Consider the following 16,416-nt stretch of genomic DNA (forward strand, 5'->3'; position numbering starts at 1 on the left):
TCTGGCTTTACACAAGTTTTAGGAATGTATCTATGGGAATTTTCAACCATTCTTCCAGAAATATATTTGTAAGGTCAGACAATGATGTTGGATGAGAAGGCCTGGTTCACAGTCTAATTCATTCCAAAGGTGTTTAATCAGGTTTTGGTCAGGACTCTGGCAGGCCAGTCAAGTTCTTGCACACCAAATTCCCCCATCCAACTTGTGCACTGGCACTCCATCATGTTAGACCAGGAAAGGGCTGTCCCTAAACTGTTCCCACAAAGCTAGGAGCATGAAACTGTCCAAAATGTCTTGGTGTGTTGAAACATTTCACCGGAACTAAGGGGCCAAGGCCATTTTGTGTAAAATAACTTCACACCGGCGCGATTCATCTCTCATCCAGAAAACATGAATACTGCAACAGTGTCAGCGTGCTTTTCTGCATCTTATGCATTGCATTGTGCCTGGTTATGTAAGGCCTTAGTGCAACTGCGTAGCCAAGGAAACCCATTCCATGAAGCTCTCTAAACACTGTTCATGAGCTAATCTGAAGACCACATGAAGTTTAGAGTGTTGTAGTGACTGACTCCAGAAAGTTGGTGACCTCTGTGCACTATGTGAGACCCTGCTTTATCAATTTATGTGGCTTACCAATACATGGCTGAGCTGCTGTGGTTCCTAATCACTTCCACTTCGTTATAACACCACTAACAGTTGAGTGTAGAATATTTAGTAACAAGGAAGTTTCACTACTGGACTTGTTGCACAGGTGGTATTCTATAATGTTACCACGTTGGAATTCACTGAGCTCCTGAGAGAGACCCGTTCTGCAATAAATGATTGGAAAAGAAGACTGCATGCCTATGTGCTTGATTTTAAACATGTGTTGCCATGGAAGTTTTTGAAACAATTGAATTCAGTGCTTTGGGTGGGTAATTAAAAAATTCACTGTAGAACAATATGCATTTTGCATCTTTAGCAAGTTAAACATTTTAGGCTAAATATTACCACAAATTCACAGTCAAAAACTGATAATGCCTGAGATTGACCTTTTACATCCAATCTATTTACAGTTATAAAAATATTCCTTCAGACAGAGCTGTATATATGTGTTTATATTAAAATGTCCAAATATATCGTACCAAACTTTAATAGGTATATTCAACAACTGCCATAATAACATCACATATTTTTTCTGGATAGTATTTGTAGCTGCGCTGCTCTATATATACAACTCTGGTATACATTTACTTTTGAGAAAGGCAAAGCAGTAAAAAAGACGGACCAAAATCCAGTTTGCTTGTAAAAATACAAGTTGAGTTTAAGGCAGTGCAAGTCACCATAAAACAGTGTCACTGATATAATACTGTAATGCTCACTCACATATAAGGCCACAATTGGTGGTGCCTTTCTACTTTCTATTTCGGATCATGCAGTACAGCTTACCTCAACTGAAAATGTGGACAGACCTCTAACAAAATCTGATATCTCCCCCACAGCACATCTATCTATACACGTGCGTTTGTGTGTGTGTGTGTGTGTGTGTGTGTGTGTGTGTGTGTGTGTGTGTGTGTGTGTGTGTGTGTGTGTGTGTACATGTTTAGACATTTTTGTGAGGACAGGAAATTGGCATACTACTATACTTGTGGGGACCAACAATCCACACAGTAAAATGAAAGGGAAGAGGATTTGAAATTTTGAGCTGGACCTTTCCTCTGCTCTTTAATGTCACCCTATGGTCATCTCTCTCTTTGAAATATCTGTTCACAACAGCCTTTTCCATTTTTTTTTTTTTTACAAAGCCCACTACCATCTGCTCTTCTGCATTTCACTGCTTAATACCATACCTACCCAACACCTCCTAATCACCTCTGCTCATTTTTATTTGTCAAAGTCTGATACAATCACCACTCTCTCCCCAGGAACACTCTCTATCACTTTATCCAACTTACTCCAGAATTCCACTTGTGTGGCATATGTACTGACAACATTCAGAATCATCCTTTTGATTTCCAGGTTCAAACTCATGTTCCTGCCTGATACTTTATTCACCTCTACAACAGGATAGCAAGGCGTGACAGAAGAAAATAATAACAAAGTGATGTGGATAAAAAGAATAGCAAGAAGTACCAGGTCCAGTGTTCCATGACTAGGATGAAAACTGCATTGTTCCTCCTGAATTAAAGGTTCGACTAAAAGACACACTCTGCAGCATGCTGGCATAGACCCTACCAGAGAGGCTGAGGATGATGCCCACCATTTGACACTCTGTGCTTTTTGCAAATGACTTCATCCTGAGCACTTGAGACACGTGTGAAAGGTTCTGGAGAAGCCACGGATAATGTTATCAGACCTCTCGTTTGGGCAGAGTACTTGATTTGTCATTCATCATAGTAAAGGGATCTTATCCTTGTCTCATTAGAGTTTAAGGCTTTGTGAATAGTGAAGGTATCACAGACACTTCATGTCTAGAATTGTCAATTAAATTGGGGGATTTTGTGCATGTTAGTGGCATCCATAGATGTCTAAGTGATCAGACAGTACTCATCACTAGCTCTCTCTAATGAGAGAGAGTTAGTAGCTCCAATGTAATTAAGAAATTTCAGTGCACTCGTCCAGATAGAAGTGCAAGCAAAAGAAACTCATCTATGACTCGATATGGACTACGATAGTATTTTCACAAAAGTATTAAGATATTAGTAAGTAAGAAGTAAGACACTTAATACTGTACACCTAGCAAACCACTGCGACATTAGACTGCACTATATGTAATGTGTTCTTCTGTATTACTAGGGCTAAATAAAAAGCAGATCAAAAAGTGTTTCCATTGTTGGTTGTAATGCTGTGTGTCTGCTCTGCAGTTTTGTTGCAATTCTACTGCCCCTTGGAATTACAGTGAAAACACACAACATACTGCATTTGATATTTGACCATGGACTTACCTTACCAATAGGTATAGGTACTTGTGGGTACTTCTGTGTTGTTGAAAAATAAATATATCTGTCTTTTGTGCCAACCACAAACCACTCCTCCTGTCCTTTGCTGGATTTATTTTTGACCATGATAGTATCTCATGTTCTGCTAGAAAGAAAGAAAACATTAAGCCAAGTCTGTGCAAGCTTGGGAAATAAAAGCTAATCCTTGCTATGATCCCAGATTTTCCCTTCCTGTAAGAATATATCATTTAATTAGTTTATCAAAATTATAAGCTAAAAGCTGTGCGTTCACTTCTATCCACACAGAAATTAAATGTATTTATAACAAATTATTTTATAGTAATAAATTATTTAATATTATGTTCCTGGTAGCTATATATAACACCCTTCTGGCAATACAGAAAGTCTGACGATTTTTATGTCCTGTAATTATACACCAGTGGCACTAGAAGTTTAAAACTGGCTATCAAAATATCAAAGATAGTTGGACACACAGATACGCTTAGTATAAACTGTATCAAATTAATATCAATTCATCTACAAAAGTTATTAGAATGAATAATCCCCAAACCATGCAGAGCACTATTTTAATTTACCACTAACTATATTGTTAACATTTCTTACATTTTCCATATTTAGGAGCATAATCACTTAAAGAAATATACCAAATAAACCACAATACATTGGCAATATTTTTTTCACTAAGGAATACAGCTGAATTGTTTATATTTGAAAGTATGTTGTATTAGAAAAGAGGGATTACATATGTAGTAAATGAAGCAAGATAATTCATTTATTTTTGACCATATCAGTATCAAGAAGCAAGGTGTCAGACATTCATGACCAAACTAAGGAGAGTGTAAATGCTGAGGAAGCAGAGCCGTTGTCTATAAAAGCAGCAGCTCTGGACATTTGCTCTAACTGACAGGCATCTAAGACGGGTGAGTACAGTAAAAGATTCAGCTACCATGTTTTATCTACTGTGTATTATATGCTCTCATTAAGTTTATATTTTACATTTTTAAGTGTTCAGTTATTAATTTTTTTTTTTTGACACTGAAAATTTTACTTTTTGAATGGATTCTTAAACTGAAGAGTAAAATGTCCATTGATATACGTTTACTTATTTTATAGCACCTTGACATACACAGGATACCAAGGAAGTTCTGTTTGCATCAGCTGAGGTAAAATCCACGAATCAAAAAGAATGGATGTTAATTATGATTTGTATAATAAGTACAGTAAAAGATTTATGTGTCAATCCATCATATTTTCAGTCTCTAGTAAAGTGCCACCATGAGCACAGACGCGGAGATGGCGCAGTATGGCGCGGCGGCCATATACCTCCGCAAGCCAGAAAAGGAGAGGATTGAGGCCCAGACTGCTCCATTTGATGCCAAGACGGCCTTCTTTGTGACTGTTCCTGATGAGATGTATGTCAAGGGGAAACTTACCAAGAAGGAGGGTGGTAAAGCCACTGTTGAGACAGACGATGGAAAGGTAGATGAATTATCAATTTACTTTATCTATTTGTTAAATATATAGTGCCAAACTTTGAAAGCTGATTTTTTCTAAGTGATCTTAATTTTCTATTCAGACGGTCACTGTAAAGGAGGATGAAATCCACGCTAGAAACCCTCCAAAGTTTGATAAGATGGAGGACATGGCCATGATGACCCACCTTAATGAGCCATCTGTGTTGTTTAACCTCAAAGAGCGTTATGCATCATGGATGATCTACGTAAGTTTTCACATTGCTGTGTGTGAGAGGAAAGTATCATGCTGATCTGTAAATGTTTAAATGATATTTATTGTCTATGATACAGACCTACTCTGGGTTGTTCTGCGTTGTCGTCAATCCCTACAAGTGGCTTCCTGTATATGATGCTACATGTGTAGCAGCATACAGAGGAAAGAAGAGGATTGAGGCTCCACCCCACATCTTCTCCATCTCTGACAATGCCTATCAGTTCATGCTCACTGGTAAGATCAATTCCCTATTAAAATTAAAGACAGATGGCATTTAATCGTTGATGATGAATCGATGATACATCAGAACTCTGTGCTGTGTATCTTTCTTTTAGATCGGGAGAACCAGTCTGTCCTGATTACGTGAGTATAATACAAACTGTATACAAAATCTATAAAAACTTTAAGTTACTGAAGCTTAAATTTAACAATGTGTCCCATAAACCCCAGTGGAGAATCTGGTGCAGGAAAGACTGTCAACACCAAACGTGTCATCCAGTACTTTGCAACAATTGCAGCTCTTGGAGCTAAGAAGGCTGAGCCAACACCTGGCAAAATGCAGGTAGATTCTTTATTCTGCATCAAAGTCTTTGTGGCAGAAAAAGAAAATAAATTTTGAAAGATCAGCTCACATAAAAACAATATATTCTTGCAGGGCTCTCTTGAGGATCAGATTGTTGCTGCCAACCCTCTGTTGGAGGCCTACGGTAATGCCAAGACTGTGAGGAATGACAACTCCTCTCGTTTTGTAAGTGATTAAAATGAGTTAATGTAAATTAGCTTTTTACTACTTGCTCTCATGAAAGGCAATATTAATAAAGATCTACCCCTATAGGGTAAATTCATCAGGATTCACTTTGGCACATCTGGCAAGCTGTCTTCAGCTGATATTGAAACATGTAAGTTTGAACCACAGTGCAAATTACCATTATCTGTGATAGAAATTATATTTAATTAGTCACTTAAATGTATTCAAGCTCTGGGGAATGAGAATCAAACTGATAAGTCTAGAATGCCCCCCTCCCCAAACCAACCAAAAAAACCTAAATATTATGTAACAGATCTGTTTAGTTATTTTACAGCACATAAAGAGATGAGTCACTTAATTTCAGAAGAAGTAATATTGTCTGTTTTGGTGAAACACACGGATGCATGAACAGTGTGGTTACACTATATATATAAGTTATATACTGTAACCTAGTAGTTATCATGTGTGTTAGTATAAGTAGGAACATATTGCATCTTCACAGAACATTTAAAGTATAATAAGGTATACTGTGAAGCACGTTATAAGTAAAGCAACAGAACTGAAAAAAGTTTCAAACACGCCCAATGACAGCCAAGGAAACGAATGCATGCATGATCCATTTTGCAGTTTTGACTGTGATGTCTTATGTCTACAGTGTCAAAATTAATCTGTTTTCCTTAGATCTGCTGGAGAAGTCCCGTGTCACCTTCCAGTTGTCTGCTGAGAGGAGCTACCATATCTTCTATCAGCTGATGACAGGCCACAAGCCTGAGCTTCTGGGTATGTTAACAGGACACCTAAATTTAAATTTTAAAACCATTAAAATCACATTCTAAGAAAAAAACAAGTTAACTTCATTTCTCCTTTCAGAGGCTCTTCTGATCACAACTAACCCTTATGACTATCCAATGATCAGTCAGGGTGAAATCACTGTCAAGAGCATCAATGATGTGGAGGAGTTCATTGCAACAGATGTAAAATTGCATTTGACACAGAATCTTATACTTAACCATAAATATCTTCTTTTGTTTTATTTATTAATAGCTGATTTCATTTTTTTTCTTACAGACTGCTATTGACATCTTGGGCTTTAGTGCTGAAGAGAAGTTAAGCATCTACAAGCTGACTGGTGCTGTGATGCATCATGGCAACATGAAATTCAAGCAGAAGCAGCGTGAAGAGCAGGCTGAACCTGATGGCACTGAGGGTATTGTGAAAAATTTCTATAATGGAGAAATGTTTGAAGTATTTGTATTTATTAGGTATTATAATGATTTGTTTTAATCCAACAGTGGCTGACAAGATTGCGTACCTACTGGGCCTGAACTCGGCTGATATGCTGAAAGCTTTGTGCTACCCAAGAGTCAAGGTTGGCAATGAGATGGTGACCAAAGGTCAGACCGTCCCACAGGTAATTTAAAAAACGGAGATTTGTATTATCATATTATAATTATAAACATTATAGCTGTATTCATATGGTTTTGTATAATTATAAATTCTTGTTTGCCAGGTCAACAATGCTGTCTCGGCTCTGTGCAAATCTATCTATGAGAAAATGTTCTTGTGGATGGTTATCCGTATCAATGAGATGCTGGACACAAAGCAGCCCAGACAGTTCTTCATTGGAGTGCTGGATATCGCTGGGTTTGAGATCTTTGATGTGAGCACTTGAAACATTTCACCACATTTCTTAAACTTTAAAGACTTTATTGCCATGAAGTTAGACATGTTTGTACTATTACAGTTCAACAGCTTGGAGCAACTCTGCATCAACTTCACCAATGAGAAACTGCAACAGTTTTTCAACCATCACATGTTTGTCCTGGAGCAAGAGGAGTACAAGAAAGAAGGCATTCATTGGGAGTTCATTGACTTTGGTATGGACTTGGCTGCCTGCATTGAGCTTATTGAGAAGGTAAACAGCTGCTCAGGAAGAAATGTACATGTGGTTGCATATGTTACCTCCCTTGAAATTTTAATATGATTTGTGATATTTTCTCAGCCAATGGGCATCTTCTCCATCCTTGAAGAGGAGTGCATGTTCCCCAAGGCCTCTGACACAACTTTCAAGAACAAGCTGCACGATCAGCATCTTGGCAAGACCAAAGCGTTTGAGAAACCAAAGCCTGGAAAGGGCAAGGCTGAGGCACACTTCTCCCTGGTTCACTATGCTGGTACAGTGGACTACAATATCAGTGGCTGGCTGGACAAGAACAAGGACCCACTGAATGACTCAGTTGTTCAGCTCTACCAGAAGTCATCAAACAAACTGCTGTGCCTCCTGTACGCAGCCCATGCTGGAGCTGAAGGTAAGAAAAAAAAGTGCTCACAAACTCCCATGTCCAGTACAGATAGCTACAATGTGCATACTGCAGGCTAATATGTATACTGTGAAAAATATTTTTTCCAATTCCAGTAATGAAATTTACTGTTTATGAAAACAGAGGCTGGTGGTGGTGGCAAGAAGGGTGGTAAGAAGAAGGGTGGTTCCTTCCAGACTGTGTCTGCTCTTTTCAGAGTATGTATAGATTTATATATATATATGTAAATTAAATGCTCATTTTTAAATAGTATTAACCTATTATCTAATGATGCTGATCTACAGGAGAATCTGGCCAAGCTGATGACCAACTTAAGAAGCACTCATCCTCACTTTGTCCGTTGCCTGATTCCCAATGAGACAAAGACCCCAGGTACCCCACAGGACCCCACAGTAATATTAACTGTAAAAATGACAGTAAGAATATAGAAATGATTTGAAACATTATGCATTTCTGACTCTCAGGTCTTATGGAGAACTTCCTGGTCATCCACCAGCTGAGGTGTAACGGTGTACTGGAGGGCATCAGAATCTGCAGGAAGGGTTTCCCCAGCAGAATCCTCTATGGTGACTTCAAGCAGAGGTGACAGCACATTACAATATTGGAAAGCAGAAATGGTTTCATGGTTGTTGTAAAGGACAAACTTGAATATGGTGAAAGAAAAATCTAAGTAACAACCTGATTCTCTCTTAAAGATACAAAGTGTTGAATGCCAGCGTCATCCCTGAGGGACAGTTCATTGACAACAAGAAAGCTTCAGAGAAGCTGCTTGGCTCCATTGATGTGGATCACACACAGTACATGTTTGGGCACACAAAGGTACACTTCATTATATTAATAGACATTAACAAAACACTGTCCATTTGCACTTGTACTTATGCTTTCAATGATTAAATAGGTGTTCTTCAAAGCTGGTCTGCTGGGCACTCTTGAGGAGATGAGAGATGAGAAACTGGCTGAGCTGGTGACCATGACTCAGGCTCTCTGCAGAGGATACGTCATGAGGAAAGAGTTTGTGAAGATGATGGAGAGGAGGTAACATTATTATACTTAACTAGTTTGTTTTCTCTTTTGCATTTCCTTTGTTATAAAAAGATCCTACTACAATAAAAGTAACATTCTCATGTTTGGTTTTTAGAGAATCTATCTACACCATCCAGTACAACATCCGTTCTTTCATGAATGTCAAGAATTGGCCATGGCTCAAAGTGTACTTCAAGATCAAGCCTCTTCTGAAGAGTGCTGAGACTGAGAAGGAGTTGCAGAACATGAAGGAGAACTATGAGAAGATGCAGACAGACCTGGCTACTGCTCTGGCCAAGAAGAAGGAACTGGAAGAGAAGATGGTCGGCCTGCTGCAGGAGAAGAATGACCTGCAACTTCAAGTGGCTGCAGTAAGTAGTAGAGAAAATTTTATATTACACCTATAGTTCATGTATATTAAATTTAGATATGAAAAGGCCACATGCTTATTTTATCCTCTGATTATTTATGTGCTAAAATAAAAGTGTAGCTAAAAGTACAATCAAGAAAACACTAGGACAATGTGACTCACAAATAATCTAACTGTGTTCAACATGTATTATAGGAAGTTGACAATCTCTCTGATGCTGAAGAAAGGTGTGAGGGGCTCATTAAGAGCAAGATCCAGCTCGAGGCCAAACTCAAAGAGACAAGTGAGAGACTGGAGGATGAAGAGGAAATCAATGCTGAGCTGACTGCTAAGAAGAGGAAGCTGGAGGATGAATGCTCTGAGCTGAAGAAAGACATTGATGACTTGGAGCTCACCTTGGCCAAAGTGGAGAAGGAGAAACATGCCACAGAAAACAAGGTTCAGTTCATTTTGATTGTATTCTTAGTTCAATTAAAACATGTTATATTGCTCCTTAAACACCTTAAACGTTCAAATAATCAGTAAATTCTCGAACAAAATTAAACTTAATGTATTCACATTATTTCAGGTGAAAAACCTGACAGAGGAGATGGCATCTCAAGATGAGTCAATTGCCAAGTTAACAAAGGAGAAGAAAGCCTTACAAGAGGCCCATCAGCAAACACTGGATGATCTCCAGGCAGAGGAAGACAAAGTCAACACTCTGACCAAGTCCAAGACAAAGCTGGAACAGCAAGTTGATGATGTAAGAAAACTATGAAAATTACGTTGTTGTTTTTTGTTTTCTATGGAAAGAATTTTAGTACTAAATCATTGTCATACCAACCACTTGAATCAACTGACATGACTTTATAGCTTGAGGGTTCACTGGAGCAAGAGAAGAAGCTCCGCATGGACCTTGAGAGAGCCAAGAGGAAGCTGGAGGGAGATCTGAAACTGGCCCAGGAATCCATAATGGATCTGGAGAATGACAAGCAGCAGTCTGATGAGAAAATCAAGAAGTAGGGCTTTTTTTGTAAATAATTTTCTTTACACACATTGCATTGCAATAATCATATGGACTATGATCGTAAAACCATACTTCTTCCACACCAAGGAAGGACTTTGAAATCAGCCAACTTCTCAGCAAAATTGAAGATGAACAATCCCTTGGTGCTCAACTTCAGAAGAAGATTAAAGAACTTCAGGTAACACTAATGACCTGTGTTCATAAAGAATATTGTTCATTACAATTCAAAAACCTAGTTTAGTTTAGGTTCTAATCGATAAATCCAAATAATTTAAAACTAGGCTCGTATTGAGGAGCTGGAAGAGGAGATTGAGGCTGAGAGGGCAGCTCGGGCTAAGGTAGAGAAGCAGAGAGCCGACCTCTCCAGGGAGCTTGAAGAGATCAGTGAGAGGCTCGAGGAAGCTGGTGGAGCAACAGCTGCTCAGATTGAGATGAACAAGAAGCGAGAGGCTGAGTTCCAGAAACTGCGTCGTGATCTTGAGGAATCAACTCTGCAGCATGAAGCTACTGCAGCAGCTCTCCGTAAGAAGCAGGCTGACACTGTTGCAGAGCTCGGAGAGCAGATCGACAACCTCCAGCGTGTCAAACAGAAGCTGGAGAAAGAGAAGAGCGAGTACAAGATGGAGATTGATGACCTCTCCAGCAACATGGAGGCTGTTGCTAAAGCAAAGGTGCGGACACTATTTATAGAGAACAGATTTTTTCTTTTTTACATTTCAGGACCTCCAAAGCAGCTCATTAACTGTTAACATGGATATGACATTACTTGGTGACAGGGCAACTTGGAGAAAATGTGCAGGACTCTTGAGGATCAACTAAGTGAACTCAAAGCCAAAAATGATGAGAATGTTCGTCAGCTGAATGACATTAATGCCCAGAAGGCGAGACTTCAAACAGAGAATGGTAAGTGATGTATAACAAAGAAACAGTCTGTCTCTGGAAATTTGTCATTTACAGGTACCTAAAACTACAACCAATCAGTGGGTGAAATGGAACAAACTGGGCTTAATACATGTGTGTTATTTACAGGTGAATTCAGTCGCCAGCTTGAGGAGAAAGAAGCTCTTGTTTCTCAGCTCACAAGGGGCAAGCAGGCCTTCACTCAGCAGATTGAGGAACTGAAGAGACACGTTGAGGAGGAAGTGAAGGTCTGAAATATTTTCGCTCTTCTGTTAAATTTCAGCACTTCAAACAGAGACAAGTTTTAATCAGTTACAGAGACACTCAGTAACTCTGAGACAGATCATCCTCTAATTTCTTTCTTAGGTTTTACCTCTTAAATTTGTTATCCTCTCACCATTAGACTTTAAAATTGATTTCAACAATAAAATATCGAAATCTAAAATCAACTGTCACTTCAACAGGCCAAGAACGCCCTGGCTCATGCTGTTCAGTCAGCACGTCATGACTGTGATCTGCTCAGAGAGCAGTTTGAGGAGGAGCAGGAGGCCAAAGCTGAGCTGCAGCGAGGAATGTCCAAGGCCAACAGTGAGGTGGCTCAGTGGCGATCCAAATATGAGACTGATGCTATCCAGCGCACTGAGGAGCTGGAGGAGGCCAAGTAAGTCACCATACTTTCATTGTTTAAATTAGTTTTCAGACTTAAAACCAACCAATTCAGCCTTAATAAAAACAAAATTATTTAAACGATAGGAAAAAGCTTGCCCAGCGCCTGCAGGAGGCTGAGGAATCCATTGAGGCTGTGAACTCCAAGTGTGCCTCACTGGAGAAGACCAAGCAGAGGCTGCAGGGTGAGGTGGAGGACCTCATGATTGACGTGGAGAGAGCTAATTCTCTGGCTGCCAACCTTGACAAGAAGCAGAGGAACTTTGATAAAGTAAAGTTTTAAACATAACCTCTGTCATCAAAGGAGAAATTACACCCATTACAATAACTAATTATTAAATTAATTAATTTTGAATTAATCTAGGTCCTGGCAGAATGGAAGCAGAAGTATGAGGAGAGCCAGGCAGAGCTGGAAGGAGCCCAAAAGGAGGCTCGTTCTCTCAGCACTGAGTTGTTCAAGATGAAGAACTCATATGAAGAGGCTCTGGATCATCTTGAGACCATGAAGAGAGAGAACAAGAACCTGCAGCGTATGCCTATCTTGCTATAGATCATATGGATATGATTCTAATGTTTATATTCATTTACAGCTTTTGTTGTGGCAAAAACATTTGCATATATCAGCTCCAAGTACTAAAACTCTTGGCTGTGTTTGCTCTGTAGAGGAGATCTCAGATCTGACTGAGCAGATTGGTGAGACTGGAAAGAGCATCCATGAGCTGGAAAAGGCCAAGAAGACTGTTGAGACTGAGAAGTCTGAAATTCAGACAGCTCTGGAGGAAGCTGAGGTAATGTATTTTATAAAAATGTACTTTGTTTGTAATTACATTTATAAAAGTATCCCTTCTCCAGTTTATGTTGAAATAAACCTTTATTTAAAGGGAACTCTGGAGCACGAGGAGGCCAAGATCCTTCGTGTTCAGCTTGAGCTAAACCAGGTGAAAGGTGAGATTGACAGGAAGCTGGCAGAGAAGGACGAGGAGATGGAGCAGATCAAGAGGAACAGCCAGAGGGTGATTGACTCCATGCAGAGCACTCTTGATGCTGAGGTCAGGAGCAGGAATGATGCCCTGAGAGTCAAGAAGAAGATGGAGGGAGACCTGAATGAGATGGAGATTCAGTTGAGCCATGCCAACAGACAGGCTGCTGAGGCCCAGAAACAACTGAGGAATGTCCAAGGACAGCTCAAGGTGAGTTGGTAGATGGTTTGTGTGTGTGTGAATTTTTAATTAACCTCCAAGCAAACAATGATAATATCTTTTGTTTGTTTGTCATCAGGATGCTCAGCTGCACCTGGATGACGCAGTCAGAGGACAGGAAGACATGAAGGAGCAGGTCGCCATGGTGGAGCGCAGAAATGGTCTAATGGTGGCTGAGATTGAGGAGCTGAGAGCCGCTCTGGAGCAGACAGAGAGAGGACGCAAAGTAGCTGAGCAGGAGTTGGTTGATGCTAGTGAGCGTGTTGGACTGCTTCACTCTCAGGTTGGTATTCATTACTTTACAAGAACTTTGAGACATCAGAGAGTGAGAATCACATCATTAAAATGGTTTCTTTTTCATTCAGAACACCAGTCTTTTGAACACCAAGAAGAAGCTGGAGGCTGACCTTGTCCAGGTTCAGGGTGAGGTGGATGATGCAGTTCAGGAAGCAAGAAATGCTGAGGAGAAGGCCAAAAAGGCTATCACTGATGTAAGTTAGTACTTTACAAGCCTTCTTTTCTTTTCAAAATTCTTGTTCATGCTTGGTCAATAATCCCAACACCACCCATACTTTCAGGCTGCCATGATGGCTGAGGAGCTGAAGAAGGAGCAGGACACCAGTGCTCACCTGGAGAGGATGAAGAAGAACCTGGAGGTCACAGTCAAGGACCTTCAGCACCGTCTGGATGAGGCAGAGAACCTCGCCATGAAGGGTGGCAAGAAGCAGCTCCAGAAACTGGAGTCCAGGGTATGTACTGCATATATTCTTGAGTTATTATTCAAGTATTAAATAAACACTTTGATGCCATCACATGATCTCCACCCATTTTCTTTCTACTCTTAATATTTATTAAAAGCTGATTACTTATCATGGCATTAAAGGTCCGTGAACTAGAAACTGAAGTTGAAGCTGAGCAAAGACGTGGAGCTGATGCTGTTAAAGGAGTCCGCAAATATGAGAGGAGAGTGAAGGAGCTCACCTACCAGGTGATTACACATTTACCTAAATATCTATTACATTTAAGTTCCTAAATTCTTTCTTCTTCAGCCGTCAGTAACAGTTTGTTGTTTATGCAGACTGAGGAGGACAAGAAGAATTTGGTCAGACTTCAGGATCTGGTGGACAAGCTGCAGCTCAAAGTCAAGGCTTACAAGAGACAGGCTGAGGAGGCTGTGAGTAAAATGTTTTGTGATTTTTACATATGGAATTCACAGCTTCATAACTGAGATATCTCTCATATATGATCAGATATGTTTTTAAATAAAACATATTGTTGCACTGAACAGGAGGAACAGGCCAACACCCACATGTCCAGACTGAGAAAGGTCCAACATGAGATGGAGGAAGCTCAGGAACGTGCTGACATTGCTGAATCTCAGGTCAACAAACTGAGAGCCAAGAGCCGTGATGCTGGAAAGGTAATTCATGTAATTTGTTTTACAAAAAATGTACCGTTGTTTAATGGAGTTGTTTGATATAAGAGCTTTATGTTAATAATTTTCTGTGAATTGAAGAGAGAAGAGAGTGTAGATACTGTATTTACAATGTAGAATGAATTGTTTTAATGTTGATAATATGTGTTGAATAATTTTACCTTTCATTATTCTTTTGCAGGGTGAAAGTGCTGAATAAGACACATTCTTTTGGAACTTTTTGGCAGCGTTCATAAAATATGAACTAACTGTTAAATTGTCCGCTTATGATGTATTAATTCAATAAACACTTTCATTATGATTTCATGAAATGTAAAGAGTTTAATTTATTTTTTATTCTAAAAAAAGTCACATTCACATATACAATTTTTAACACAATAGTTTCTTCAGAATAATCGTGATTCATACCTACAGGACATCGTCCTGTGAAATGAGGACAGCACTTTTTCCTTTGTGTTCTCCCTTCTTGTGTTCAGCATTAGTGATGGCAGAGTTAAGTTAACCTTTAAAAGAAAACACATTTCACACAAACCAAGATACTTTTAATATACATTTTTCGTAATGCCTGATGTCAGCCCATTCTTTGCAGCTATAACAGCTTCAGCTATTCTGGCTTTACACAAGTTTTAGGAATGTATCTATGGGAATTTTCAACCATTCTTCCAGAAATATATTTGTAAGGTCAGACAATGATGTTGGATGAGAAGGCCTGGTTCACAGTCTAATTCATTCCAAAGGTGTTTAATCAGGTTTTGGTCAAGACTCTGGCAGGCCAGTCAAGTTCTTGCACACCAAATTCCCCCATCCAACTTGTGCACTGGCACTCCATCATGTTAGACCAGGAAAGGGCTGTCCCTAAACTGTTCCCACAAAGCTAGGAGCATGAAACTGTCCAAAATGTCTTGGTGTGTTGAAACATTTCACCGGAACTAAGGGGCCAAGGCCATCTTGTGAAAAATAACTTCACACCGGCACGATTCATCTCTCATCCAGAAAACATGAATACTGCAACAGTGTCAGCGTGCTTTTCTGCATCTTATGCATTGCATTGTGCCTGGTTATGTAAGGCCTTAGTGCAACTGCATAGCCATGGAAACCCATTCCATGAAGCTCTCTAAACACTGTTCATGAGCTAATCTGAAGACCACATGAAGTTTAGAGTGTTGTAGTGACTGACTCCAGAAAGTTGGTGACCTCTGTCCACCAGAGATGGACAGCGTTAAAAGTAACGCGTTACTGTAATCCGATTACTTTAAGTAACGAGCAAAGTAAGGGATTACTATTACAAAAAAGGTCATTAGATTGCTGTTACTTTCCCATAAGCACGCTGCATTACTGCGTTACTAAAACCGTGATTTTTTTTGCGAGAGCGTCTCATGACAATGACGTAAGCGAGTGCGGCGTTCGTGGCAACAGCTGTGTGCAGATCAACAATGGATAATATATCGAGTGCGGGAGAGAGTATGAGCCTGCAGCGTTTAAAGCGTGGAAGTACTGACCTTACTTTGAGTCTGATTCCGTAAAAAGTGACAAAAACATTAGCGTCCGCTGTTCATTGTGTGGGAAGAAAACTTCTTTTTTACAGCGAAAAAAACCCTAAACTTCCGAGCAAGCACCAAGTACGCTACCACAGAATGGGAAATCAACAGACAAACTCGCAGATTCTTCCAGTGACTGCTGCGGCACACCTGCACCAGGGCAAACATCCGCCTGCCATACAGGTGAAAATAGAGAAACAGGACCGCTGAGTCTTTGATTTATTTATTTTCTGCTGTGTTTCACTTTCATTTATTAGAACGACTGAGTGTAAACACAAAAACCTATTTTATTTTATGTGCTGGAATGTGCAAAAAATATGTTTAAATGTTAAACAAATTTCTTCCAGTCAGAGAATGCTGCATATAATTAATTTTTTGCTTGATGCATAAAGTTAAAAGATTAAAACGAATAAAACAAGCTTTAAAAAGAGACTTTTCCATTTGATTACATTTTTTATGATGGATATAGAAAAAGTAGAATTGGGCTGAAAGATCTATTGCTTTATTATCTATTCAGGTTGTAAATTGTGTTTTTAAAAA

At 39.4% G+C, this 16,416-nt stretch overlaps 1 protein-coding gene across 1 annotated transcript; it reads left to right on the top strand.

Moving 5' to 3' along the window:
• The first annotated feature begins 4,537 nt into the window (after positions 1–4,537).
• LOC146388390 (myosin heavy chain, fast skeletal muscle-like) lies at positions 4,538–14,607 on the top strand. The gene is made up of 38 exons (XM_084925670.1): positions 4,538–4,659; positions 4,745–4,901; positions 5,003–5,030; positions 5,118–5,229; positions 5,323–5,415; positions 5,503–5,566; positions 6,097–6,195; positions 6,286–6,389; positions 6,484–6,622; positions 6,708–6,826; positions 6,926–7,075; positions 7,160–7,330; positions 7,418–7,724; positions 7,860–7,933; positions 8,021–8,108; positions 8,201–8,318; positions 8,432–8,555; positions 8,635–8,771; positions 8,875–9,130; positions 9,325–9,567; positions 9,698–9,874; positions 9,985–10,130; positions 10,226–10,316; positions 10,420–10,809; positions 10,915–11,041; positions 11,168–11,286; positions 11,503–11,699; positions 11,792–11,975; positions 12,069–12,234; positions 12,368–12,492; positions 12,586–12,894; positions 12,983–13,186; positions 13,269–13,394; positions 13,482–13,652; positions 13,787–13,891; positions 13,982–14,077; positions 14,192–14,323; positions 14,520–14,607. The coding sequence occupies exons 1-38, from the start codon at positions 4,573–4,575 to the stop codon at positions 14,535–14,537; spliced, it is 5,553 nt and encodes a 1,850-aa protein (XP_084781796.1). The 5' UTR covers positions 4,538–4,572; the 3' UTR covers positions 14,538–14,607.
• The last annotated feature ends 1,809 nt before the right edge of the window (positions 14,608–16,416 follow it).

Source organism: Perissodus microlepis, chromosome 4, assembly GCF_051167445.1.
Source record: "Perissodus microlepis isolate ML-2025 ecotype Zambia chromosome 4, ASM5116744v1, whole genome shotgun sequence".
Lineage (NCBI taxonomy): Eukaryota > Metazoa > Chordata > Actinopteri > Cichliformes > Cichlidae > Perissodus > Perissodus microlepis.